Raw genomic sequence first — 27,657 nt, 5'->3', positions numbered from 1 at the left:
GACCGCCCATTCGTCAAATAATACGCAGCGCTTGAGGCGTGGAGGACAACAAGGACCAATGCAATAAGCATTCTTCAAGAAAGGAAAAGATATTTTGCTTGCCCGACAATATAGAGAGTGAGAACAAATCGATGCAACACTGGTGCTATCACTCTCACAACGTACAAGGGACGTGAAAGCAGTTTGTCCTCAACACTGCACTTGCATTAGGGTTCATTCAACTCTCAGCATACTTGTGTAAGACCACCATTTATTTGGAGGCTACGAAGGAGCTACAGGGAATTCATTTTCTTACTCAACGACAAAGACAACGTTTTAGTGCACACTTTTGCGTTGTATAAATATACTATAAATGAGTATTTGTGTAGCGTCGCAAAATTTGTCATTGTTTCACATTTGATGAATTATTGCAATATGAATAAAGATATAAACTATTAATGAATTAAATTTTGACGATGAATCAATAGTACATAGACTGAGCAGACCCACGAACTGGCGTTCTCAACGAGTGTACACAAATTTCTTTCGTTTTTATACTCGGGCTAATAGATTTCATGGAAATCTTTTCACTATGGAAAATATCATGTTGATTATAATGTAAAGAAAAAAGTTTTTAACTGAAAAAATCTATCACGTGCTAGTCATGACACTACCCAGGCGACATATTTAAATTTTGTTTTGTTCTGGTTTGAATGCCATTGCGTTTACCAGGAACAACTATTGTCGAAGATGCCGGTAATCTGTTAAGTAGAATACAATAAAACTTACCATCATAGTCTATGCAAATACCATAGACAAAAAAGTACAACAAAGTCTAAAGCTGGAGATTACATGTATTTGCAGTGGCAAGGGTTGACTTTTATTGGCCATGGTCAGCGGCCATTCTTCGTTCACCTGTTCAGACCAAAGTGCTCCCACTCGACGAAGAACCATTAATTCCTTGTGGGAAGGCTGTAGAGAAAGTGTGGTAAATTTCATTATTTTACTCCTGAAGTATATAATATGACTGACAGCTCCTTATTTCCAATTAGGTTTGACGACCACACAATGGAGGTTGAACACTCTGAATGACACGGAATCATGCTCATAGCTCAATAAATTTGCTATCATTCTGACCCAATCGATACTGATGACAGTGAGTCAGTCACAAAGCAAACACTTCGAGATTTAATGTGTCAAGAAGCAGTTCAACTCGAGGACAAATACTATACACGTCAGCGCCATAAATAGTCTTGAAATCGTTTGAAACTTAAGAGAAAATGAAAGAAGTAACTTGTGAGTTTCGTGGCCACAGAGAGACATTTTAATGCATTGAACTTGCTCCGTCAATTTAACTGAGAAGACGATATGCTGATGAATACGGTGATGAATATGGCAGGGAGTACTCTCTCTTTGTGCTTGGGAATTAGAAAAAATTGCAATGATAAACAGATAAACTTAATAATTACCATAAACTGTTCTGTCACTCTGTGTAAAGCCGTTGTTACGAAGGTAGTTTATCTAACACAAAGGTAAATGTGCAAGCTGGTCATCAGCAGCAGTGAAATTGTTAATTAAAACAGGAAGATCTCAATTACAAGCTGATTTGCATAAATACCGGATACATGCCATATTTGAGGTAAAAACACAAGGTAGTTACCTTTTCGTGGATGTTTTCGAAGTTTTAATGCAACAACATGACCTTGAAATAAATTATTAACACTCAGTGAAGATGATAATTTCATATGATGGTTTTGCAATGTACGCGTGTTACAGGGACTTTTACATATTATTTCTGACAATGTAAATTGAAGACCAAAAGCTGTATTGATGTTTGTATTGTTTTATCTTTAATTCATATCTATCGTGTTACCAAAACCACGCCTTTGTGAGTTGCATGAGGGAACTATTTCTCGCTAACTATATAAAGTTTAATGATGTGCATTTGTTCACGATATGATGACTAACAGTCCCTATGTACACAGTTTATTGATGCCAAACCAAGCCGGCACAAACGTTGTAGGTTAAACCGTTCTCACCTTTGGCTGTAATCCCCAAAACGGCGGAGAAAAACCACCGTTTGCCAGATTACAGCCAAATGTAAGAACACAACACAAGCAACCACCCGGAGAGATATTTTGTCATTTACACCCTGATAACGTAACAAAAGATGGTCACACTTGACACTGGCTATGTTGTAAACACCTTGTCATGATTGACATGCTTAATTGGATGCGTGACACGCGTCACAGAATGATGGTTTATTCTACGTGTGACGACAAAGGGAAAGACGGCAAACGATGAATGGTACTCGTGAATGGATAAAATTCTGTGGCAAGCAAATGCCACGAAAAAACATCAACAACTCCATACCAAGTCTCTCCGTATTTCAACTATCGCATGTCTGCTATTCTTGGCGAATTACTTTGTGCGTTACTAGGTCGCTTGTTTTCCGATACATGCTGGCCGGCCGTGCTGTGATACACGCCAGCCGGCCGGCGGCCGTAATGTTACAGTAGTAAACACGATGTTTTCTTCAGCGACTGAGCTACTTTATAATTGTGCGAGCCCATCATTATTTGGTAAATGTACGTTATTAATTGTCATCAGGCAGTTTTTACACTGCTATCCAATTCAGATATTTACTATCACTTTGTAACAGAACAGAAGTGGCGATTTCAGAAATAAACCCTTATGCGTCTTTTCTATTTCTCGGTGGAACGTGCAGCTTACTGTAAAACATGTCTTTTTAGCTAGAACATTATTTTAGCTAATTTAGCTAGGTGTCTAAATTCGCTAATTTAAGATGCAGCTAATTCAAATTTTCTCTATATTTACCATGCCTTCATAGCTAAATTAGGCTGCCAATTTTACTAGAAATCCAAATTCGCTAAAAAAAGTATGCCACTAAATCAAAGTGTTTATCAGTATAACATGTTGATAAAGGTTTTCGGTAACTCTCTCTTTGGAATAGGTAGTGGCCCTTAAAAGGGCCGTTTATGGTTAGGTTGTTCACTCCTGTTCTAACGCAACGTCACCAATGCCTAGTATCGGCACAGTCTCTGCGTCACCATTTTCGGTTTCCAAGAAACCATGCATGATTTGGTTGTACTTCGGCACTGACGCTGCCAACATTACAACCCAATCCCAGTATGATTGGGGTAATGCGTCCCCCGTGATAAAATCAGCGGGGTCCAGGTGGGTCTCCCTTGCAGCTTCCACCCCGGCAAAAGTGTGAATCCAGTTGTTTCTGGGAAATTGTATAACCTCGTACGCAAGATATAAACCAGAGCCTTACATCGCATTGCAAATAAACTGCATCTAACGAGAGTTGTACCCTTTCCAAAGTTTAAGCATTTATTTAGATATATCCTATAAGTCAGAAATAGCTCCATTAGAGACAGGATCCTAGCAAATTTGAGTGATTTCTTGATCTAAGAAATAAACCTCTTGAACGAGACTGTGCTTTAAAAGTCAAGGGGCATGTGTACCAACAGTAGCCAGACCAACAATTTCACACCTGATTAAGTGCACTCTTGTTGTCATTGTAAAGTTACTCTGGCTGTTACCACTCCCCCTGTGCAAGTTTGTAAACACGCTTGTTTATTTACAAAAACACAGGGTGTTTATTGGATAGCAAACATTGTCTACACTTCTGTATTGTCATTGTAATGAGTGTCTAGCAACATAGTTTGTGCTATGGTTTTTCTCATGTTGATTTTCACCTATGGACAGCTTTGCAAAGTTCAACCAGCTTACAATTGTGACCTAACAAAATACAGGGCTTGATCTTTATAGACAAGTCCCGCACTCAGATAACCCAAGACCCTTTCATGAGAGCTACAAACTGCCAGTTGACTGTTACCTGTTGGGACAGGCATAGAATCAGTTGACGCAATCTGACCCCTGAGATGGTTTAATTTCTGAGTAAGCAACGCGCATCCATTCTCATGAAGACACCATATTTGGGTAAATGTTTTAACTTTGAGTCACGCTCAGTGCACTACCGATTTTCCAGTGTTTCACAGGGGCTTACCGAGAGATAATGTGCAAACTGCGCATTTCGAGCAACACATGTATTTCACAAGCCCTAAAGAGCTATTAGTATCACGATATGTAACATATCCCTTATTTTAAAGCTCCATTTGCTGTGGCTTTTGATGAATTTTCATCATCCACTTTCTGCTGACAGGGTACACTACTGTCCTGCTTTCATAAAACATGGCAAAGCACCATTTATTCAACTTGTCAGTGGTCGTATACCTAGAGTTGTATCTTTCGAATTTTGGAGCATTTTTCATTATTTTCATTCTGTATGTAAGGTAAACTTCTTGTACGACTCCCAAAACATGTCGAAACGCTTATTGTTCACATTTTCATTAGTCGTATACGTAGCGTACAAAGTTCGCCCTTCCAAATCGTGCACTTTGGAAAAGCAGGTGTTGTTTCTTCCGCTTTACATATCGGCGGTCAAATTCAAAAGGATGCAGTAAAAGTTCAACAGTGTAGGCCTTTGCGTACACAATAACCAAACGCGAACAATTATTGAGGAAAGGGTATACAGTGTACACTGTGTTACATCAGAGAACCTCTATAGTGTTAATTTAACATCTCTAGAGTTCATAATGGCGGCCACTCTCTGTCGTACTTCAAAAACGAGCTAAAGGATTTATTTCAATTTTCACCACAGAGGACAGGAGTCAGTCCAACGGGGTGGGGTAGGGGTGGGGTTCTTTTTTAATTCTGTAATATTTTAAATAAAAATTTCGACCCCAAACCGTCTGACAGCTTTCTTTATTACCTACAATTCCTTATCTCCTCTCCAACCTGTTTACATACCACTTTAATTGCTCTACAAACATTGCCAACTGGATAATCGGCTGTCTGTATCAACGGATTAATTGATTTAGTAAACACCGTAGCTGTCCAACTAATTTGTCTGAGGAAAAGTCATGGTTGGAATAAAGTCCTCACTCTTCTGATGCCACCATGCCGATATTAAAAGTAGCATCACTCAGTTGCCTTTGTTGTTCTTGATATCATTCAGCTCGGCCTTAGAATAACTAGAGTAAGGTGAAAGGAGGTAGTTTCAGATTGAAAAGGTTACACATATAATGAATATCTCGTCTGGAGCAGAAGTCACGAGACCTGTTCACTCAACGAAGTACCATTTACTTGTGGGAAGGTTGTAGAGAAAGTGTGGTAAATGTCATTATTTTACTCAAGGACTATAGAAAACGACGTCTCAGTGTAATCCCGCTCGGTTTTTTACGAATGACGAGCTTTCGATGCTTGAATTGTAGCATTATGTATATGTATATAGACAGAATTTTATTGGCAAAGAAAAATTTATGCCAATAGAAATGATAGATGTTTACCGTAAAATGAATACATATTCAGGGTTTCTTATAGAGTCTATAAGGGAACATTGCAAGTTCACCAACGGTAGAACATGCGAGGGTAGATACATTCCAACAACATATTGGTGCCACTTGCAGTGAATCACTTCCTCCTTCGCAAAATTGGTCGTATCAGAAAGTACTTGTCCAGAGATTCCTGTGCCACCCTCGTCCACGCCGTTATATCTTCAAAGCTTGACTACTGCAATGCTCTACTATATGGCTTGCCCGATACACAATTACAGCGGTTACAACGTGCCCAAAACACAGCAGCTAGAATTGTTACAAAGACCAGGAAATCCGACCACATTATCCCATACTTATGCAACTTCACTGGCTTCCAGTACATCATCGCATTGTTTACAAACTTTTGCTGATTACTTACAAAGCCCTAAATGGACAAGCTCCACAATATCTCAGGAATTTAATAGCACCTTGTGCCTCATCACGTGTTCTTCGTTCATCTGATAAATGCCTTCTGCACACACCTAGATGGAATCCGACAACCTATGGTCGCCGCTCCTTCTCTGCAGCAGCTCCTGTCCTTTGGAACTCTTTGCCCCTTGACATAAAAACCTCTCCTAATGTCAACATTTTCAAAAGACGCTTAAAAACTTACATCTTCCAGAGAGCATTTTCATTGTAACTCTAAGCGCCACTGAGCATTGTTTAACTTTGGATATTAGGCGCTATACAAATTTTCTAGATAGATAGATAGATAGATAGATAGCAGAAATGTTGTTCCTCATTGAGGGATAGACAATTGCAAGACGAAGATAAGCGTGCCAGATGCACTCAGGAAGGTAAGTCCACCTTTTTGCACCATTTGCAAAATGCCGAATAACAAATTCAAACTTAGGGAAATTTTGAGTCATATTTTACAAATTCTGCCTCTGAGGGTAGGGTCAAACTTTACAAACTAAGCATTGAGAAGGTCAAACTATATATTCTCTTCATTTACATTATTTTCATGACAATGGTGATGCAAGTTTGTTCTTGCTTGGGACTACAGTGATTTTAACTGTCTTTAATCTACAAACACGTCAATTACAGCTAAACTGACGTACCATATCATTTTTCCCAACGTTACAATAGGGAAATCGCCGTATCACTTTAAATCTGAGTTAGTTCAGATTGTGTTATTCCCAAAGCTTTACTCATAGGCCTTTAGCCGTCAAATAAGTCTGTGTAGTAATCGGTCAACACATTTGTATAGTAAATCTTACTGTATCAGACTCGTCAATGTCATAAATTTTGAGCAGTTGGAGGGTACGGTTTTACGATCTAAAAGCAGCTAGGGGTGACATTTTATAAAGGGAATAGTGAAGGGCCACAGTAACGGACCACACCTGCTATCCTCTGCTACACCCCGTCGAATAATTGACAGCTCCATACTTGTCTTGAGGTTCGATGAACACTAAAAACTCTGAAGACAACGAACACATTCTCATAAAAAAAACATTCGTTATTATTCTGACCCAAATGATACAGATAGCAATGAGTCAGACACCAAACTAACACTTTGACATTACCTGTGTCTAGAAGCAATTCAAATCAGGGACAAATATGCGAGTCAGAGCCATAAATAATATGCAGTTGCTGGAACCTAAAGAGAAAGTGAAAGAACTAAGTGTGAGTTTTACGGCCATAGAAAGACCTGTTAAGTGCATTAAACTTGTTAAATTTAACTCAAAGGACGAAATAGTGATAAATATGGCAGGGATTAACACACAATGCTAGAGTTACCGTGAAGTTGAACACTCTGCATATTCTCTTTCTGTCTGGGGAATTAGACAAAATTTGCAATGATAAATATATACTGTTTAGTACAGACTGTTTTCTCACTCTGCATAAGGCCGTTTGATATACCATTTATGGGATCAAGGCTTTGTACGACATTAGTCACAGCCTTGAATATTGATGCCAGCAATGAGGAGTAAGTAGTCTCTGAAAAAATATCAAAAAACCTTACTGATATGCATTTTAATTTTTTACCTTGCATCGTGAAGCGGTCACGAACGTCATCGAATGAGTGACAGTTCCTTTGTTCACTGTTGATTGATTTTCACCCATGGACAGCTGTGTAAAGTTCAACCAACATAGCATGATACAAGGCTTGATCTTTATCGATAAGTCCCGCACTCAGATAGGCGCAACCCCTTTCATAAGATTGACACACTGTCGGTTGACAGTTATCTGTTCGGACAGACGCATAATGCAATTGACTTAATCTAACCCCTTAAATAGTTTCTGCGCCAGCCATATGCATGCCATTTTCTCTCGAAGACACCATATTACGAGGGTAAATGTCATAGCTCCAAGTGCACATACCGAATTCTCAGTGTTTCACCTGGTTTATGGGCGCTCACAGAGAGATCTTGTGCTAACTGTGCATTTAGAGCAACACATATGTAGTTCACAAGCCGTCCAGCACTATTAGTATCACGGTACGTATGTCGCATATTTCCTTTATAAAAGCTCCATTCGCTGTAACTTTTAACCTTTGATGTGTTTTCCATTGTCTATGTCATGTTGACAGGGTACACAACACTACCTTGTCCTGCTTTCAAAGACATGTCAAAACACTATCAAGTATTCAACTCGTCAGTAGTCGTATTCGTAGAGCTGTAACTTTCAAATTTTGATGTAGTTTTCATTATTTTTATTTTTCTGTAAAGTTCATTTCTTGTTCTACTCCGAAAACATCTCGAAACGCTTAGTGTTCACCTTGTCAAAAATCGCTTATATAGAGCACACAGTTCCCTTTCCAATCGTTTACTATGGAAAAGCAGCTTCATTTATTTCTTCCATGTTACATATTGACTATAAAATTTCAAAGAATGCAGCAAAAGTTCAACGGTGTATGTAGGCCTATTGCGTATACAATAACAAAACGTTGACAATTATAAGAGGAAAGGGTATACAGTGTGCACTGTGCTGGATCGAAGAACCACTTTAGTATAAATGTAACAACTTTTGAGTTCTTAAAGGCGGCCACTCTCAGTCGTAGTTCAATAATGAGCTGAAGGGTTTATTTCTATTTTCACGAAAAGGAGACTGTGATTACTCGAGTCGAGTTTCAAATTTATAGAAATAGAAATGACTTCTTTCATCGACAGAATAAAAGGATTAACACAGTATACTTTCATTTTCTCGCTAAACTCTATGCAGTTCGGGATAATGTTACTCGCCTTGTTCATGATATCCTATTTGAGTTACAATGGATTCATCGACAAAAAGGCATATACTTGCGACCGGACGCCCTCCCCCGAAATGAATTCCTCGTAACAAAATAAAAATTAACTCAAGATTTCGAAATTGACAGATGTTCATTATTAACAGCATGGGACAATACAAAAATCGGTTTTAAAGTACATTGTCTCTGGCGTTCATTAACTTTTTCTGACTCTGCAACTATTCTCTCATAGTCCTAGCAGGGTTGAAATTAGAGTAATATTGCAAACTTTACGCTAAACAAATCAATTGCGATATTTTGTGATCGACCCAATAAGTTTTTCGAGATGAGCAAAAAACAAGATCATTAAGTTTATTGATAGCTGTAGCTCGACTAAAATATACCATTATCGAAGAGGTAGGGGCAATGACGGCTGTGGGAACTTGAAACATTACAGATGAACAGTAGAAACACCTGTTATCGAACTGACAAATTCAATCGTAGAAGCCGTCACCTGTCCTTCTCTGTTGATTTCCTTCAACTAAAACAACTCCTAAAGACTGCTAATCAGATAACCAAAAGATTGTAGAAGAAGCACCACTGTCCTGAAGGACCTTATATTCTACTCATCTGGGTATTCAAGGTACTGCCCTCAAGTGGCTTTCATCATATCTCACCAATCGATACCAGTCCGTCATAATCAATGGTCATTCGTCACAATCAACTCCACTTCAATTCGGTATTCCACAGGGATCAGTTCTAGGCCCGCTTTTATTCACTCTCTATACTACACCCCTTGGACAGATAATCCGAAACCACAATCTTAAATTTCACCAATATGCAGATGATAACCACTGTACTTGGCCTTCACAAAAATCATATTCCAACAGCAATTTCTCAAATCGAAGGTTGTCTGGTTGACATTAAAGATTGGATGACATCAAACAAATTACAACTCAACGATGGCAAAACAGAAATCCTCCTTATTCGTTCACGATATGATCACTCACCAATCACCATTGACAGCATTCAAGTTGGATCAAGTTCCATTCAACTGGCAGACGCAGCACGCAATATTGGATTCCTGTTTGACAGTAGCCACGATTTCAAGAAACACATAATTCAGACCTGTCAGAGCATCTATCTACTTATCCGCCGTATTGGATTCATCAGGAAATATCTCTCTCAACAGACTTGTCTGACTCTCATGTATTCAACTCTTTCTGCCAAGCTAGACTACAGCAACTCCCTACTCTACGGTTTACCGGACTCATACATCAGATTACTACAAAGAGCACAAAACTCGGCTGCCCGTCTCATCACAAAAACAAGGAAAAGGGATCACATTACACCAATCCTGAAGGAACTTCACTGGCTCCCCGTGTCTTACAGAATTCAGTTCAAAATCCTACTTCTCACATATAAATCAATACATGGACTCGCTCCTTCATACCTGGCCGAACTCATTGAAGTCAACACCCCTAGCAGATCTCTACGATCAAGTCTACAAACCACACTTAAAGTTCCACGAACTCGGTTAAAATCATACGGTGACAGATCCTTCTCCTATTCCTCATCAATTCTATGGAACAAACTGCCAGCTCCTCTTCGATCAGCCCCGGACATTCGCACCTTCAGATCTCTGCTTAAGACTCATTTCTTCAAGAGAGCTTACCTGTGACCTAGTGTAAAGCGCCAGTGAACATTGCTGATGGATACTAGGCGCTATATAAATTATTTATCCTATCCTATCCTATCCTACTCTCTTCAGCACAATCATTCGAGCCGAGCGGAACAACGAAGTCATCGACTACACAATTATAATGGCTTTAAAATTTTTATTCCCAACTTTTCCCAAGCGCGCCTATTATTTGCAGGAAATTCATAACAATAACTATAATTTACAATTAACAATTCTATGGAATAAGATTACAGGATAAGAGTAATGAATTGACATTGACTATGAAAAACTACAAACGTACATTCAAATATTTTTCTGTGCAAACGCAGGCTTGATTCTATTTTTATCGTTATTCTTATTAATTAACTTTTTATTATCAAGGACTGAAGTAAGTTCATTATGCTGCATTTGCAGCAATTACTAGCTGCGCGTTCACCTGTTTCCGCTCGGCGTTGATGTGTTGACGATGTATTTACAGCTTGTCCAAACGTTCCAATGTAGCACTTAGCCTTTCCTCGTCTAAGCCTTCAATTCTCTCTTCACGCATCTGTAAATGACCAGTAACAATCAAAGTAAAATGTGTTTGAAACAACGACGCTAGGTATTTTGTTCCGACTTTCAATTTACAGAGAGAGAGACAGACTGAGAGAGAGAGAGAGAGAGAGAGAGAGAGAGAGGGAGGAGAGAGAACAGATAGTGTGACAGTATAAGAAACACCAAGCGAGACAGACGAAGGGGACAGACAAAGAGCAAAGAGTGGCGGTCACAGAAACAGCGATAGAGAGACATAAATTAGTCCCACAAAGCGAATGATAGGGCAGAGTATACTATTGTTGCGCTCGTAGTTAGGGGAATTACGAGTTGAGATGCCAGTCTGAATCGTAATGCTTTCAGTAACTGAAGCTGACACACCAAGATGTAGATTGTAACACAACCTTGTACTTTATTGCAAGATGGCGACCGTATAGTTCACCGTCTCAGCTCTGATCTCAAGTCTACTAGTCTAAATTATCTACAAAGTTAAATACATCTGAAGACTTACATTATTACAAAAGTTATCACGTGGTAATTTCCCGTCAGTCTTTGATATTTCTTAAGATTAAATAAGATCACACCATGCAATATCCCGTTCTCGATTGTTCTCATTGAAATCTTAACCAATAATTAATTAAACTATCACACTATCTCTTATCTGCTTCTCGTACGATCTGAGTCAATGACCTTCACACGCCTTGGCTACGTGAGGGACGCTTCGAGATAAAATCTCTACAGGGAGGGGCGTTACACTACAGCTAAGTTTGGAATGTCTCACAGGGAGACATAATATGCCGTGAAAATTGTATTCCTTGAAAGAATGGTTATATTGAATGGTGTTTGGCTTGCAAAGTATCAGCCGCAATATTTTGTATGACGCTTCAATAAATCGTATGCATGCTGGTGATAATATTACCTAAACTTTTGAAATCTGCAAGTTCACTGTATTAAGTCGTCGATAGATGCTGTTGATGAATTTGACAAAAAAGACAAAGAATACTTTACCTCGTTCTGATGTCTGAAGAACAGAAAGGATGGAAGCTCGTTGATTTCGCAGTTGGCGGCAATACCCTGGAAAGTGACAAGGTACAGTTCATGAAAAGTGAAAAGGTGCAACTCAAAATTGCTTTACGGTATAGGCTCGTATACCTTCTAATGTCTAACATACCAGCGAAAATTGAGCATTGGCATTGTCAAAGATATCAAATATGAGAAATCCAGCTTACCGGAGAGGCCGCAATATCGGTCTTGATAAAATTCATCGCACGGAACGATTTGGCGTGAGCCTAAAATGTGAGGCATATAGTAAAGCGATTAGTTGAATGAGCGCTAACAGTTACATAGGCTTATACTCTCGGCGGCAGAATATGAAGTTGTCCACATTGATGAACTCTTTAAGCAGTCTTCGAAAATACTGATGTCTTCGTTGATACCGAAATACCTATTGGAAACTCACTTTAAAGTCGGAATAAAGTCCTCACTCTTCTGATGCCACCATGCTGATATGAAAAGTACCATCATCGGTTGCCTGTGTTGTTCTTGATATCATTCAGCTCGGCCTTTGAAAAAAGAGAGTAAGACGGGGGAGGCGGTTACCGAACATTATTCTCAGATTGAAAAGGTTAGCTCGAATAATGCTACCCTTTGTGGCTTTGTAATACCTACATTGAGGCCATTATAGTTGAATTCTACATTTTATCAAGAGTTTACAATAACAAGAAGCTAAGTCGAAGGCAGTGGCATTCGACAAAATCTACATTTCAGTGATATCATGGTGACTATCATGACGCGGTATTTTTCCTTCTGTCAGCGCTGAAACTTTTATTCTACAAGATTTATATCAAAAGTGTTTACTACAAGTTAAAGATGATTGGATCAGCGGAAGCTGCCAAAATAATCCAATCTGTGAAATCTTTCTAAAAAGTATGACAAATATTATGAAGCCTGTCCAGCTTGTTAAATCTTATACCTCAAGATTAACATGTTTAATCCAGCCCCGTGGCAATTATAACAAGACATATTTGCCATTTGAAATTAAGACTGCCAGAAGTGTAGATAGTTTTAAGCGCAATTTGAAAACCCATCTTTTTACTCAGTTTTATGTGTAATTTTCTGTTTTAATTTTCTTGTGTGGTTGTACTTTTAAATCATTTATCCAGCTATGTACAATGCACTGAGACGTACGTGTAGTGCATTTTAAACCATTTTAATAATAATAATAATAATAATAATGATGACATTCAGAATTCAGTCACAACGAAAAATGTATCTGCCTATGTCTCGAGCAAAATGTCCATCCCCTCACTTACGTACCTGCTCGTAGATTGTTCTCACAGACATCTTCTTCGGTGACTTGGCTCTTTCTGCCTATCGAGAATGCTAGAGACAGGGGCAAGTGGCCTGGCGCAATTCAAATAATGAAATACGTGTCCAGTGATCTCAATATATACCTTACAGTGACGGTAATTCACCGAAATCTAGCGATCACGCCAGTTAATCATATGGGAGTAACCAATGTGGAATGATCTCGTGACTTGCGCATGATGATTTCAGCGAATGGGTTTGTATCACGCCATAAAAACAAAACTTTGAATCCGTTCAACGATTTTTTTACTGCTTAACGTTCGGTTTGTTACTTGATTTCTATCGCCGTTAGAAAAATCTAAATTTTAAACTGTCGGTTCTAAATCGTATTGATCATTAAAGTGTAATGCACCTTTGGGACAGTAATTTTCTCGTTTGCTTCTTGTGGACTCATTTTGAAGTTGCAAAGCAAATTTGCCCCTTTGTGTTTTGACGAATCAAATACTTTTTTAATTAGTGTCTCCACACAGTTGAAGGGATGGTGTGAGTTTTTATATTTCGAATATTAGATAATCTTAGGTTATTTGTTTCTCCGCGATTATACAATTTTCATATTGTCTTTAATCTTTGACAGATCATCCGAATGCGCCATGAGTAAAACTAGAGAAACATTTTAAAGGGATGCAGTCGTCGGAACTGCGCTCAAAGGTCGTATGGGACCCATACGACCAATGTAAACACTGTATCTAAGGTACGATGGTGATTGATGAAAGTTAAAACATGTCTGTAATAATCTACATAGTTAATTAAATGTTGCAGCTATGATGATGAGGTGCATGTAGATATCGTGCACGAAATACATTGTTTGTAAACAAGAAATTCGCAAATGCGTACTTCCGATGACGGTTTTCCTTTAATCTTTAAAGCTGAGACAAGTAATACCTAAAGTAGATGCACCTCGGGGACAAATATTCGGCTTTTTTCAGTATTTTTCTTGTGTACCACCTGTCAGGGCTTATTTTAAACCTCTTGGTGAAGGGAAAATGTTTACCGCCCTAGTATTTCGAAAATCAAGATTTTTATTTTTCCTAACAGAGTTAACACAGGGATGGCGGCCATACTGAATTTTAAATATCAGTAAATGCTAGGAACTATGTTCCCCTAGTACCAAACTTTGTACAGTGACCCCCTGATTTTTATTCTTGATTTCATATGAGAGTGGCTGAAAGTTTTATTAAGAAAAGTTTGAGCAATAGTTAAGTCTTTCACATTCGAGGCGCATACTACCTTAGGCGAAAAGTCTATGTCAGTACAACCTGATATATCTGAGGAACCTCTTGTGCATCATAAAGTCGGATTAAATATTATACATATATTAATTAAATAAAGTAATTTTGACATCGTACAGATTTGAGTTTGGCATGCTGACTTGTATGGTTTACAACACTTGCAATTTGATATCAGTACAAGTCTGGCTTGGAAGTACGTGTACGTTGAAACAGCGATACTTCCTTATCTTATGACTAAAGTATCCTAATGACTTAAGTAGCGAATTCTCGAAGGGCAGTGTAGTCTGTAATCATAGATTTTCTTCTGATATTTGAAATCACATACACTGTAACATAAATTACAGCGTGTGAGACGCCCAATTAAGATTCATTATTGGCAGATTCACAGTTTGTGTAGTTAATGATTGGATAATGGTCAACAACACACATATTATTTCGGTTCAAAATATGAGAAAATTTACATATTTATCCTAAAGATACCAATTCACGTTCAGTTAGCATAGTTTTAGAGCGCTAAGTAAGCTTTGTTTTGAAATAGCAAATAGGTATGCTCTAATTATAACCGACTTCCGAATTCACAATTTCTGGTTTACCCTTTGTTCAAAAAACTATGTCTACGATTCTACGAAATTCTCGCTAACGGTTAAGTTCAGCAAATTTACATCTTGCAGAGTCTAACAAAAAATCTTAGTACATCAAGTATGAAGAAAGATGTCTGTAAAAAAGGCCAGTGCGAGAGTGTGCCCTTGAAATGTTGCCAGCACTGTGACCGCACACTTTGGATTATCTAGAACACGATAGAACCACAACTCACACGTCGATTCGACGATTGTACTGTGCTCACTTCGGTAAAAGTGGACGTATTTTAAGCAACCAGTGTTCCAATGATTTGCGATCATAGCCACGTTTGAAAAAAAATTGGACGCTAATATTTTAGCACACATTAAAGACACCAACAAGACATTTAAAGATCGTTATTTGAATACTTGATACATAAAAATTCACGGGAGCTTAAATAAAATACCATAGATTTACAAATTGCTCAACTTGGAATTATATGACAGAACCCAATGACCTGTGAGTGCCAGCGCGCCGTACTAGCGGTATTTGCACGAGTGCTGCTGTGTATTCGGCGGCAGTCCTTTCACGAGCAGCCGAATACACCGCAGCACGAGTGCAAATACCGCTAGTACGGCGCGCTTCCACTCACAGGCCATGGGGTTCTGTTATTATTACATATGTTCTATCCTTTAATCGCATCATTTATCGAGAGAATCGACCATTAGTCGTGCGTACTACTTGTCGGTCAAAGCTTCCGGGCGACCCTGCGGAGTTATATAACATTGACATCACTGAAATGAGGCATCGAATCAGCTTTCACTTTTCATTAGTCAACTCCGCTAGACCCTCTATTTTGATTGGCTAGACTATTGTTTACTTATTTATCACGGATGACGTAAGAGGAACGTCGGAGGGCTCGAACTCTGCTTGTGATCGCTCACACATACGTAGCAACATTCCATAGATAGCCAAACGGAGAGAACTTTGAGCATGGAACGCTGCTGATTTTTTCACATTTTGAGCTTGAAATTCTTCTAAATGATCGATACAAATAACAGTTTGAAGATTTTTACGGGAAATTTAAGAGTAAGATACGGCAAACGTTACTCGTCGAACGATCAAATTTCAGTGTTCACCGTGGCACACAAGAGCTCACTGTTATCAATAGCGTGTAGGACACACAAGCACAGAATAAACTGCATGCAAAAGTGACTTTCTATTACAAACAGGGAATGTCCGGTGAGGAAACTACAGGCAAAAACGTCTCTGAAAATGTTAACTGTTAATTGGCTCCGCTGCGCCCGCAGTTACGTGTGTTTCAATGTCATGGCTGCCGTATCACGGTGGCCATCACATTGAAACCGTGTATCCATGGAGCTAGAAACGGACGTCGCCCGTTGTCAATGATTTGCTTGGTTGACAAACAAACTGCTCTTCCGGATAATAAAAATCATCCTCACACTATAATAAGTACATGCAATTTTCTTTGTCGTAGTTTTTAATCGGTAATGTCATGCATTTTACTATAACTAGCATCGAACCAAAGTGAAATGAAATCTTGTGGACGACATTTTTTGTGTTTACAAACAAAAATAGTTCCGGGTCAAAATTGGTAAATACTCATTAACATAAAAGAATGGCATAATGTTTTTGGTATTGCACTGCAGTGCAAATACCGGTAGTACGCGCGCGCTTCGATGCGAGTAAACTGTGGTACATATGTAATAATATGTATTTTTTCTAACAATATATAAATAGAGGAGAGAGAAAGAGAGAGAGAAAGAGAGAGAGATACACAGAGACAGACAGACAGACAGACAGACAGACACACAGACCGGCGGTATATGCTGCAACCTGACAATTCCTAAGGTTGGTTTTGATCGATCCTGGAATCTGATTATCACAAATGCCGTACAGGTGTTGTATCATTCGTGTAACACGCAATTTCTATTCATGGTCGATTACCATGCTACAGTCATGTCCAGGCGTTCTCTGGAAATAAATATGTTACTTACAATCAGACTTTCTACAGGTTACAAATGGTGCCCACTTTTATTGCGATTATTGGAAACAACATCAAAGAGGAAGGACGTATTGTCAACAGAAACTAGGTTTTTCCATTGCTATATATCTACCGTTTTCCGTTTTTATAGTGCATTATCTCTAACGTTCAGTAACTTTTTCGGCTCTGCAAGTATTCTCTCATAGTCTGAGCAGGGTTGAAATAAGAGTAATCTTGCAAACTTTGCGCTAAACAAATCGATTGCGCTATTTTGTGATCGACCCAATAAGTTGATCGAGATGAGCAAAAAACAGATCATTAGTTTATTGACAGCTGTAGCGCGACTAAAATATGCCATTATCGAAGAGGTAGGGGAAATGACGGCTGTAAGAACCTGAAACATTACAGGTGAACAGTAGAAAACACACCTGTTACCGAACTGACAAATTCAATCGTAGAAGCCGTCACCTGTCCTTCTCTGTTGATTTCCTTCGACTAAAACAACTCCCTAAGACTGCTAATCAGATTACCAAAAGACTATAGAAGAAGCACTACTGTCCTGAAGGACCTTATATTCTACTCTCTTCAGCATAATCATTCCAGCCGGGCGGAAAAAGGAAGTCATCGACAACACAATCATAATGGCTTTGAAATTTTTATTCCCAACTTTTCCAAAGCACGACTGTTAGCTGCAGAAATTCATAACAATAACTATAATTATCAATTAACAATTTTATTGAATAAGATTACGGGATAAGAGTACAGAATTGACATTGACTATGAAAAACTACAAAACGTACATTTAATTTTTTTCTGTGCAAACGCAGGCTTAGTTCTATTTTTATCGTTATTCTTATTATTATTAACTTTTTATTATCAAGGACTAAAGTAAGTTCATTACTAGCTGCGCGTTCAATTGTTTCCGCCCGTTGATGTGTTGACGATGTATTTACAGCTTGTCCAAACGTTCCAATGTAGCTCTCAGCCTTTCCTCGTCTAAGCCTTCAAATCTCTCTTCACGCATCTATAAATGACCAGTAACAATCAAAGTTAAACGTGTTAGAAACAACGACGCTAGGTATGTTGTCCGACTTAAAATTTACAGAGAGAGAGAGAGAGAGAGAGAGAGAGAGAGAGAGAGAGAGAGAGAGAGAACATATAGTGTGACAGTAAAAGAAACACCAAGCGAGACAGACGGAGGGGACAGACAAAGTGCGAAGAGAGACGGTCACAGAAACAGCGACAGAGAAACATAGTCACACAAAGCGAATCATAGGGGCAGAGTATACTACTGTTGCGCTCGTAGTTAGGGAATTACGAGTTGAGGTACCAGTTTGGATCGTAATGCTTTCAGTAACTGAAGCTGACACACCAAGATGTAGATTGTAACACAATCTTGTACTTTATTGCAAGACGGCGACCGTATAGTTCACCGTCTCAGCTCTGATCTCAAGTCCTCTAGTCTAAGTTCTCTACAAAGTTAAATACATCTCAGGACTAACATTATTACAAAAGTTATCACGTGGTAATTTTCCCGTCAGTCTTTGATATTTCTAAGATTAAATAAGATAACACCATGCAATATCCGTTCTCGATTGTTCTCATTGAATTCTTAACCAATAATTAATTAAACTATCACACTATCTCTTATCTGCTTCTCGTACGATCTGAGTCAATGACCTTCACACGCCTTGGCCACGTGAGGGACGCTCGAGATAAAATCACTACAGGGAGGGGCGTTACACTCAAGTATGGAATGTCTCACAGGGAGACATAATATGCCGTGAAAATTGTATTCCTTGAAAGAATTGTTATATTGAACGGTGTTTGGCTTGCAAAGTATCAGCCGCAATATTTTGTATGACGCTTCAATAAATCGTATGCATGCTGGCGATAATATAACCTAAACTTTTGAAAGCTGCAAGTTCAATGTATTCAGTCATCGATAGATGCTGTTGATGAATTTGACAATAAAAGACAAAGAATACTTTACCTCGTTCTTATGTCTGAAGAACAGAAATGATGGGAGCTCGTTGATTTCGCAGTTGGCGGCAATACCCTGAAAAGTGACAAGGTACAGTTCATGAAAAGTGAAAAGGTACAACTTCAAATTGCTTTAGGTATAGGCTCGTATACCTTCTAATGTCTAACATACCAGCGAAAATTGAGCATTGGCATTGTAAAAGATATCAAATATGAGAAATCCGGCTTACCGGAGAGGCCGCAATATCGGTCTTGATAAAATTCATCCACGGAACTATTTGGCGTGAGCCTAAAATGTGAGACATATAGTAAAAGCGAAGTTAAATGAGCGCTAACAGTTACATAGGCTTATACTATCGACGGCAGAATATGAAGTTGTCCACATCGATGAACTCTTTAAGCAGTCTTCGAAAATACTAGTCTCTTCGTTGATACCGAAATACCTATTGGAAACTCACTTTAAAGTCGGAATAAAGTCCTCACTCTTCTGATGCCACCATGCTGATATGAAAAGTACCATCACTCGGTTGCCTGTGTTGTTCTTGATATCATTCAGCTCGGCCTTTGAAGAAAGACAGTAAGATTGGGGAGGCGGTTACCGACATTAGTCTCAGATTGAAAGGTTAGCTCGAATAATGCTACCCTTTGTGGCTGTGTAATACCTACATGGAGGCCATTTATAGTTGAATTCTACATTTTATCAAGAGTTTACAATAACAAGAAGCTAAGTCGAAGGCAGTGGCATTCGACAAAATCTACATTTCAGTGATATCATGGTGACTATCATGACGCGGTATTTTTCCTTCTGTCAGCGCTGAAACTTTATTCTACAAGATTTATATCAAAAGTGTTTACTACAAGTTAAAGATGATTGGATCAGCGGAAGCTGCCAAAATAATCCAATCTGTGAAATCTTTCTAAAAAGTATGACCAATATTATGAAGCCTGTTCAGCTTGTTAAATCTTATAGCTCAAGATGAACATTCAGAATTTAGTCACACCGAAAAATGTATTTGCCTATGTCTCGAGCAAAATGTCCATCCCCTCACTTACGTACCTGCTCGTAGATTGTTCTCACAGACATCTTCTTCGATGACTTGGCTCTTTCTGCCTATCGAGAATGCTAGGGACAGGGGCAAGTGGCCTGGCGCAATTCAAATACTGAAATACGTGGCCAGTGATCTCAATATATACCTTACAGCGAAGGTAATTCACCGAAATCTAGCGATCACGCCAGTTAATCACATGGGAGTAACCAATGTGGAACGATCTCGTGACTTGCGCATGATAATTTCAGCGAATGGGTTTTAACACGCAATAAAAACAAAATTTAGAATTCGTTCAACGATCTTTTTACTGTTTAACTTTCGGTTGTTACTTGATTTCTATCGCCGTTAGAAAAATCTAAATTTTAAACTGTCAGTTCTGAATCGTATTGATCATCAAAGTGGACTGCACCTTTACAACAGTAATTTTCTCGTTTGTGGACTCATTTTGAAGTTGCAAAGCAAATGAAGTTTGCCCCTTTCTAGTTTGACGAATCAAATACTTAAGTGTATCCACAGAGTTCAAGGGATGATGTGAGTCTTTTTATATTTCGAATATTAGATAATCTTAGGTTATTTGTATCTCCGCGATTATAAAATTTTCATACGCTCTTTAATTTTTGAAAGATCGTCTGAATGCTCCATGAGTAAAGTTAGAGCAACATTTTAAAGGGATGCAGTCGTCGGAACTGCGCTCAAAGGTCGTATGGGACCCATAAGACCAATGTAAACACTGTATCTAAGGTATGATAGTGATTGATGAAAGTTAAAACATGTCTGTCATAATCTACATAGTATAATTTAATGTTGCAGCTATGATGATGAGGTGCATGTAAATATCGTGCACGAAATACATTATTTGTAAACAAAAATTCGCACAGGCGTAGTTCCGATGACGGTTTCCCTTTAATCTTTAAGACTGAGACAGGTAATACCTAAAGTAGAATGCACCTCGGGGACAAATATTCGGGTCTTTTCAGTACTTTTCTAGTGTACAACCTGTCAGGGCTCATTTTAAACCTTTTGGTGTAGGGAGAATGGTGACCGCTGTAGTATTTCGAAAATCAAAATTTTTATTTTTCCTAACAGAGGAACACAGGAATAGCGGCCATACTGAATTTTCAATATCAGTAAATGTTCGGAACTATGTTCCTCTAGTACCAAACTTTGCACAGTGACCCCCTGATTTTTATTTTTCATTGGCTGAAAGTGGCTGAAAGTTTTATTGAGTAAAGTTTGAGCAATAGTTAAGTCTTTCACATTCGAGGCGCATACTACCTTAGGCGGAAAGTCTATATCAGTACAACCTGATATATCTGAAGAACCATCTTGTGCATCATAAAGTCGGATTAAATATTATACATATGTTAATTGAATAAAGTAATTTTGATATCGTACAGATTTCAGTTTGGCATGCTGACTTGTATGGTTTACAACACTTGCAATTTGATATCAGTACAAGTCTGGCTTGGAAGTACGTGTACGTTGAAAAAGCGATACTTCCTTATCTTAGACTAAAGTATCCTAATGACTTAAGTAGCGATTGCTCGAAGGGGCAATGTAGTGTGTCATCATAATTTTTTCTGATATTTGTAATCACATACACTGTAACATAAATTACGGCGTGTGAGACGCCCAATTAAGATTCATTATTGACAGATTCACAGTTTGTGTAATTAATGATTGGATAATGGTCAACAACACATATATTATTTCGGTTCAAAATATGAGAAAAATTACATATTTATCCTAAAGATACCAATTCACGTTCAGTTAGCGTAGTTTTAGAGCGCTAAGTAAGCTTTGTTTTGATATAGCAAATAGGTATGCTCTAATTATAAACCGACTTCCGAATTCACAATTTCTGGTTTACCCTTTGTTCAAAAAACTATGTCTACGATTCTACGAAATTCTCGCTAACGGTTTAAGTTCAGCAACTTTACATCTTGCAGAGTCTAACAAAAAATCTTAGACATCAAGTATGAAGAAGATGTCTGTAAAAAAGGCCAGTGCGAGAATGTGCCCTGAAATGTTGACAGCACTGTGACCGCACACTTTGGATTATCTAGAACACGATAGAACCACAACTCACACGTCGATTCGACGATTGTACTCTGCTCACTTCGGTAAAAGTGGACGTATTGTAAGCAACCAGTGTTCCAATGATTTGCGATCATAGCCACGTTTGAAAAAAATGGGACGCTAATATTTTAGCACACATTAAAGACACCAACAAGATATTTAAAGATCGTTATTTGAATACTTGATATATAAAAATTCACGGGAGCTTAAATAAAATACCATAGATTTACAAAGTGCTCAACTTGGAATTATATGACAGAACCTGTGAGTGCCAGCGCGCCGTATTAGCGGTATTTGCACGAGTGCTGCGGTGTATTCGGCGGCGGTCCTTTCACGAGCGAAGCGAGTGAAAGAACAGCCGAATACACCGCAACACGTTGCATGCAAAAGTGACATTCTATTACAAACAGGGAATGTCCGGTGAGAAAACTACTAGCAAAAAGGTCTCTGAAAATTTTAACTCTTTAATTGGCTCCGCTGCGCCCGCAGTTACGTGTGTTTCAATGTATGATGGCCGCCGTGGTACGGCGGCCACCGTGTATATCCATGGAGCTAGAAAAAGACGTCGCCCGTTGTCAATGATTTGCTTCGCTAACAAACAAACTGCTCTTTCAGATAATAAAAATCATCCTCACACTATAATAAATACATGCAATTTCTTTGTCGTAGTTTTCAATCGGTAATGTCATGCATTTACTATTACTAGCATCGAACCAAAGTGAAATGAAATCTTGTGGACGACATTTTTTGTGTTTACAAACAAAATAGTTCCGGGTCAAAATTGGTAAATACTCATTAACATATAGGAAAGGCATAATGTTTTTGGTATTGCACTGCAGTCCAAATACCGGTAGTACGCGCGCGTCGATGCGAGTAAACTGTGGTACATACGTAATAATACGTATTTTCTCTAACAATATATAAATAGAGGAGAGAGAAAGAGAGAGAGAAAGAGAGATACACAGAGATAGACAGACAGACAGACACACACACAGACAGAGGGGAGAAACATACACAGAGACAGACAGACAGACAGACAGACAGACCGGCCGTATATGCTGCAACCTGACCATTCCTAAGGTTGGTTTTGATCGATCCTGGAATCTGATTATCACAAATGCCGTACAGGTGTTGTATCATTCGTGTAACACGCAATTTCTATTCATGGTCGATTACGATGATACAGTCATGTCCAGGCGTTCTCTGGAAATAAATATGTTACTTACAATCAGACTTTCTACAGGTTACAAATGGTGCCCATTTTTATTGCGATTATTGGAAACAACATCAAAGAGGAAGGACGTATTGTCAACAGAAACTAGGTTTTTTCCATTGCTATATATCTACCGTTTTCCGTTTTTATAGTGCATTGTCTCTAATGTTCAGTAACTTTTTCCGACTCTGCAACTATTCTCTCATAGTCTGAGCAGGGTTGAAATTAGAGTAATCTTGCAAACTTTGCGCTAAACAAATCAATTGCGATATTTTGTGATCGACCCAATAAGTTGATCGAGATGAGCAAAAAACAAGATCATTAAGTTTATTGACAGCTGTAGCGCGACTAAAATATGCCATTATCGAAGAGGTAGGGGAAATGACGGCTGTAAGAACCTGAAACATTACAGGTGAACAGTAGAAACACACCTGTTACCGAACTGACAAATTCAATCGTAGAAGCCGTCATCTGTCCTTCTCTGTTGATTTCCTTCCACTAAAAAAACTCCCTTAGACTGCTAATCAGATTACCAAAAGACTATAGAAGAAGCACCACTGTCCTGAAGGACCTATATTCTACACTCTTCAGCACAATCATTCCAGCCGGGCGGAGCAAGGAAGTCATCGACTACACAATCATAATGGCTTTGAAATTTTTATTCCCAACTTTTCCAAGCGCGACTGTTAGTTGCAGGCAATTCATAACAATAACTATAATTATCAATTAACAATTTTATTGAATAAGATTACGGGATGAGAGTAGTGATCATGAATTGACATTGACTATGAAACACTACAAAACGTACATTCAAATTTTTTTCTGTGCAAACGCAGGCTTAGTTCTATTTTTATCGTTATTCTTATTATTATAACTTTTTATTATCAAGGACTAAAGTAAGTTCATTACTAGCTGCGCGTTCAATTGTTTCCGCCCGTTGATGTGTTGACGATGTATTTACAGCTTGTCCAAACGTTCCAATGTAGCTCTCAGCCTTTCCTCGTCTAAGCCTTCAATTCTCTCTTCACGCATCTGTAAATGACCAGTAACAATCAAAGTTAAACGTGTTAGAAACAACGACGCTAGGTATGTTGTTCCGACTTTCAATTTACAGAGAGAGAGAGAGAGAGAGAGAGAGAGAGAGAGAGAGAGAGAGAGAGAGAGCAGATAGTGTGACAGTAAAAGAAACACTAAGCGAGACAGACGGAGGGGACAGACAAAGTGCAAAGAGAGAAGGTCACAAAAACAGCGACAGAGAGACATGGTCACATGAAGCGAATGATGGGGGCAGAGTATACTTCTGTTGCGCTCGTAGTTAGGAGAATTACGAGTTGAGGTACCAGTTTGGATCGTAATGCTTTCAGTAACTGAAGCTGACACACCAAGATGTAGATTGTAACACAACCTTGTACTTTATTACAAGATGGCAACCGTGTCGTTCACCGTCTCAGCTCTGATCTCAAGTCCTCTAGTTAAGTTCTCTACAAAGTTAAATACATCTCAAGACTTACATTATTACAAAAGTTATCACGTGGTAATTTCCCGTCAGTCTTTGATATTTCTTAAGATTAAATAAGATAACACCATGCAATATCCCGTTCTCGATTGTTCTCATTGAAATCTTAACCAATAATTAATTAAACTATCACACTATCTCTTATCTGCTTCTCGTACGATCTGAGTCAATGACCTTCACACGCCTTGGCCACGTGAGGGACGCTCGAGATAAAATCTCTACAGGGAGGGGCGTTACACTCAAGTATGGAATGTCTCACAGGAGACAATATGCCGTGAAAATTGTATTCCTTGAAAGAATTGTTATATTGAACGGTGTTTGGCTTGCAAAGTATCAGCCGCAATATTTTGTATGACGCTTCAATAAATCGTATGCATGCTAGTGATAATATACCTAAACTTTTGAAAGCTGCAAGTTCACTGTATTCAGTCATCGATAGATGCTGTAGATGAATTTGACAATAAAAGACAAAGAATACTTTACCTCGTTCTTATGTCTGAAGAACAGAAATGATGGGAGCTCGTTGATTTCGCAGTTGGCGGCAATACCCTGAAAAGTGACAAGGTACAGTTCATGAAAAGTGAAAAGGTACAACTTCAAATAGCTTTAGGTATAGGCTCGTATACCTTCTAATGTCTAACATACCAGCGAACAATTGAGCATTGGCATTGTAAAAGATATCAAATATGAGAAATCCAGCTTACCGGAGAGGCCGCAATATCGGTCTTGATAAATTCATCGCACGGAAGGATTTGGCGTGAGCCTAAAATGTGAGACATATAGTAAAAGCGAAGTTAAATGAGCGCTAACAGTTACATAGGCTTATACTATCGACGGCAGAATATGAAGTTGTCCACATCGATGAACTCTTATAAACAGTCTTCGAAAATACTAGTCTCTTCGTTGATACCGAAATACCTATTGGAAACTCACTTTAAAGTCGGAATAAAGTCCTCACTCTTCTGATGCCACCATGCTGATATGAAAAGTACCATCACTCGGTTGCCTGTGTTGTTCTTGATATCATTCAGCTCGGCCTTTGAAGAAAGAGAGTAAGATTGGGGAGGTGGTTACCGACATTAGTCTCAGATTGAAAAGGTTAGCTCGAATAATGCCACCCTTTGTGGCTTTGTAATACCTAAATTGAGGCCATTTACAGTTGAATTCTACATTGTATCAAGAGTTTACAATAACAAGAAGCTAAGTCGAAGGCAGTGGCATTCGACAAAATCTACATTTCAGTGATATCATGGTGACTATCATGACGCGGTATTTTTCCTTCTGTCAGCGCTGAAACTTTTATTCTACAAGATTTATATCAAAAGTGTTTACTACAAGTTAAAGATGATTGGATCAGCGGAAGCTGCCAAAATAATCCAATCTGTGAAATCTTTCTAAAAAGTATGATCAATATCATGAAGCCTGTTCAGCTTGTTAAATCTTATAGCTCAAGATGAGTATTCAGAATTTAGTCACACCGAAAAATGTATCTGCCTGTGTCTCGAGCAAAATGTCCATCCCCTCACTTACGTACCTGCTCGTAGATTGTTCTCACAGACATCTTCTTCGATGACTTGGCTCTTTCTGCCTATCGAGAATGCTAGAGACAGGGGCAAGTGGCCTGGCGCAATTCAAATATGAAATACGTGTCCAGTGATCTCAATATATACCTTACAGGACGGTAATTCACCGAAATCTAGCGATCACGCCAGTTAATCATATGGGAGTAACCAATGTGGAACGATCTCGTGACTTGCGCATGATGATTTCAGCGAATGGGTTTGTATCACGTCATAAAAACAAATTTAGAATTCGTTCAACGATTTTTTTTATTGTTTAACTTTCGGTTTGTTACTTGATTTCTATCGCCGTAAGAAAAATCTACATTTTAAACTGTCGGTTCTGAATCGTATTGATCATAAAAGTGGTATGTACCTTTGGGACAGTACTTTTCTAGTTTGCTTCTTGTGGACTCATTTTGAAGTTGCAAAGCAAATGAAGTTTACCCCTTTGTGTTTTGACCAATCAAATAATTTAGTGTCTCAACAGAGTTGAAGGAATAGTGTAAGTTTTTTATATTTCGAATAGTAGATAATCTTAGGTTATTTGTTTATCCGCGATTATACAATTTTCATATTGTCCTTAATTTTTGAAAGATCGTCTGAACGCGCCATGAGTAAAGTTAGAGCAACATTTTAAAGGGATGCAGTCGTCGGAACTGCGCTCAAAGGTCGTATGGGACCCATATGACCAATGTAAACACTGTATCTAAGGTATGATCATAGTGATTGATGAAAGTTAAAACATGTCTGTCATAATCTACATAGTATAAATTAAATGTTGCAGCTATGATGATGAGGTGCATGTAGATATCGTGCACGAAATACATTGTTAGTAAACATGAAATTCGCACAGGCACAGTTCCAATGACGGTTTCCCTTTAATCTTTAAGACTGAGACAAGTAATACCGAAGGTAGAATGCACCTCGGGGACAAATATTTCTAGTGTACCACCTGTCAGGGCTCATTTTAAAGCTCTTTGCGTAAGGAAAATGTTTACCGCCCTAGTATTTCGAAAATCAACATTTTTATTTTTCCTAACAGAGTTAACACAGGAATGGCGGCCATTTTAAATATCAGTAAATGTTAGGAACTATGTTCCTCTAGTACCAAACTTTGCACAGTGACCCCCTGATTTTTATTATAATAATAATAATAATTTATTGCAGTACAAGGCCTCGGCCCATCGTACAATTCAATGAAAGAAGAATACAAAAGATGGAAGATGGTCAGTGACAAACATATCACTAAACAAATTAACAAAAATACAAATGTTGACAAATATACATATAAATACAATACCATGATGAAATAGTTTACAATCACATTTAAA

At 38.5% G+C, this 27,657-nt stretch overlaps 2 protein-coding genes and 1 long non-coding RNA gene across 4 annotated transcripts in view; 1 reads left to right on the top strand and 2 right to left on the bottom strand.

The window, feature by feature from the left end:
• The first annotated feature begins 9,391 nt into the window (after positions 1 to 9,391).
• On the top strand, positions 9,392 to 10,234 carry LOC139139510 (uncharacterized). Its single transcript, XM_070708423.1, has one exon. It carries the CDS (start codon positions 9,392 to 9,394, stop codon positions 10,232 to 10,234), a length of 843 nt encoding a protein of 280 aa, XP_070564524.1.
• A 457-nt stretch (positions 10,235 to 10,691) lies between these two features.
• Positions 10,692 to 27,657, bottom strand: part of LOC139138465 (thioredoxin-like) — an 82,984-nt gene continuing 66,018 nt past the window's right edge. Inside the window, exons 3-5 of one of the 2 annotated variants that reach the window (XM_070706854.1) lie at positions 11,995 to 12,054; positions 11,774 to 11,839; positions 10,692 to 10,781 (exon numbers count right to left, since the gene is read on the bottom strand). In XM_070706854.1, the coding sequence (XP_070562955.1) occupies positions 10,707 to 10,781; positions 11,774 to 11,839; positions 11,995 to 12,054 (201 nt within the window). In that variant the 3' untranslated portion in view covers positions 10,692 to 10,706. Of the gene's footprint in view, positions 10,782 to 11,773; positions 11,840 to 11,994; positions 12,055 to 24,158; positions 24,281 to 25,247; positions 25,314 to 27,657 lie in introns of those variants that run through there. The other variant, XM_070706853.1, reaches the window with a different exon arrangement.
• On the bottom strand, positions 17,746 to 19,202 carry LOC139138467 (uncharacterized). Its single transcript, XR_011553620.1, has 3 exons — positions 19,138 to 19,202; positions 18,918 to 18,983; positions 17,746 to 17,948 (listed from the first exon to the last, which is right to left on the bottom strand). It is a non-coding gene; the product is annotated as an uncharacterized lncRNA (long non-coding RNA).

This window comes from Ptychodera flava, chromosome 8, assembly GCF_041260155.1.
Source record: "Ptychodera flava strain L36383 chromosome 8, AS_Pfla_20210202, whole genome shotgun sequence".
Lineage (NCBI taxonomy): Eukaryota > Metazoa > Hemichordata > Enteropneusta > Ptychoderidae > Ptychodera > Ptychodera flava.
This window is presented reverse-complemented; position numbering and strand designations above follow the sequence as displayed.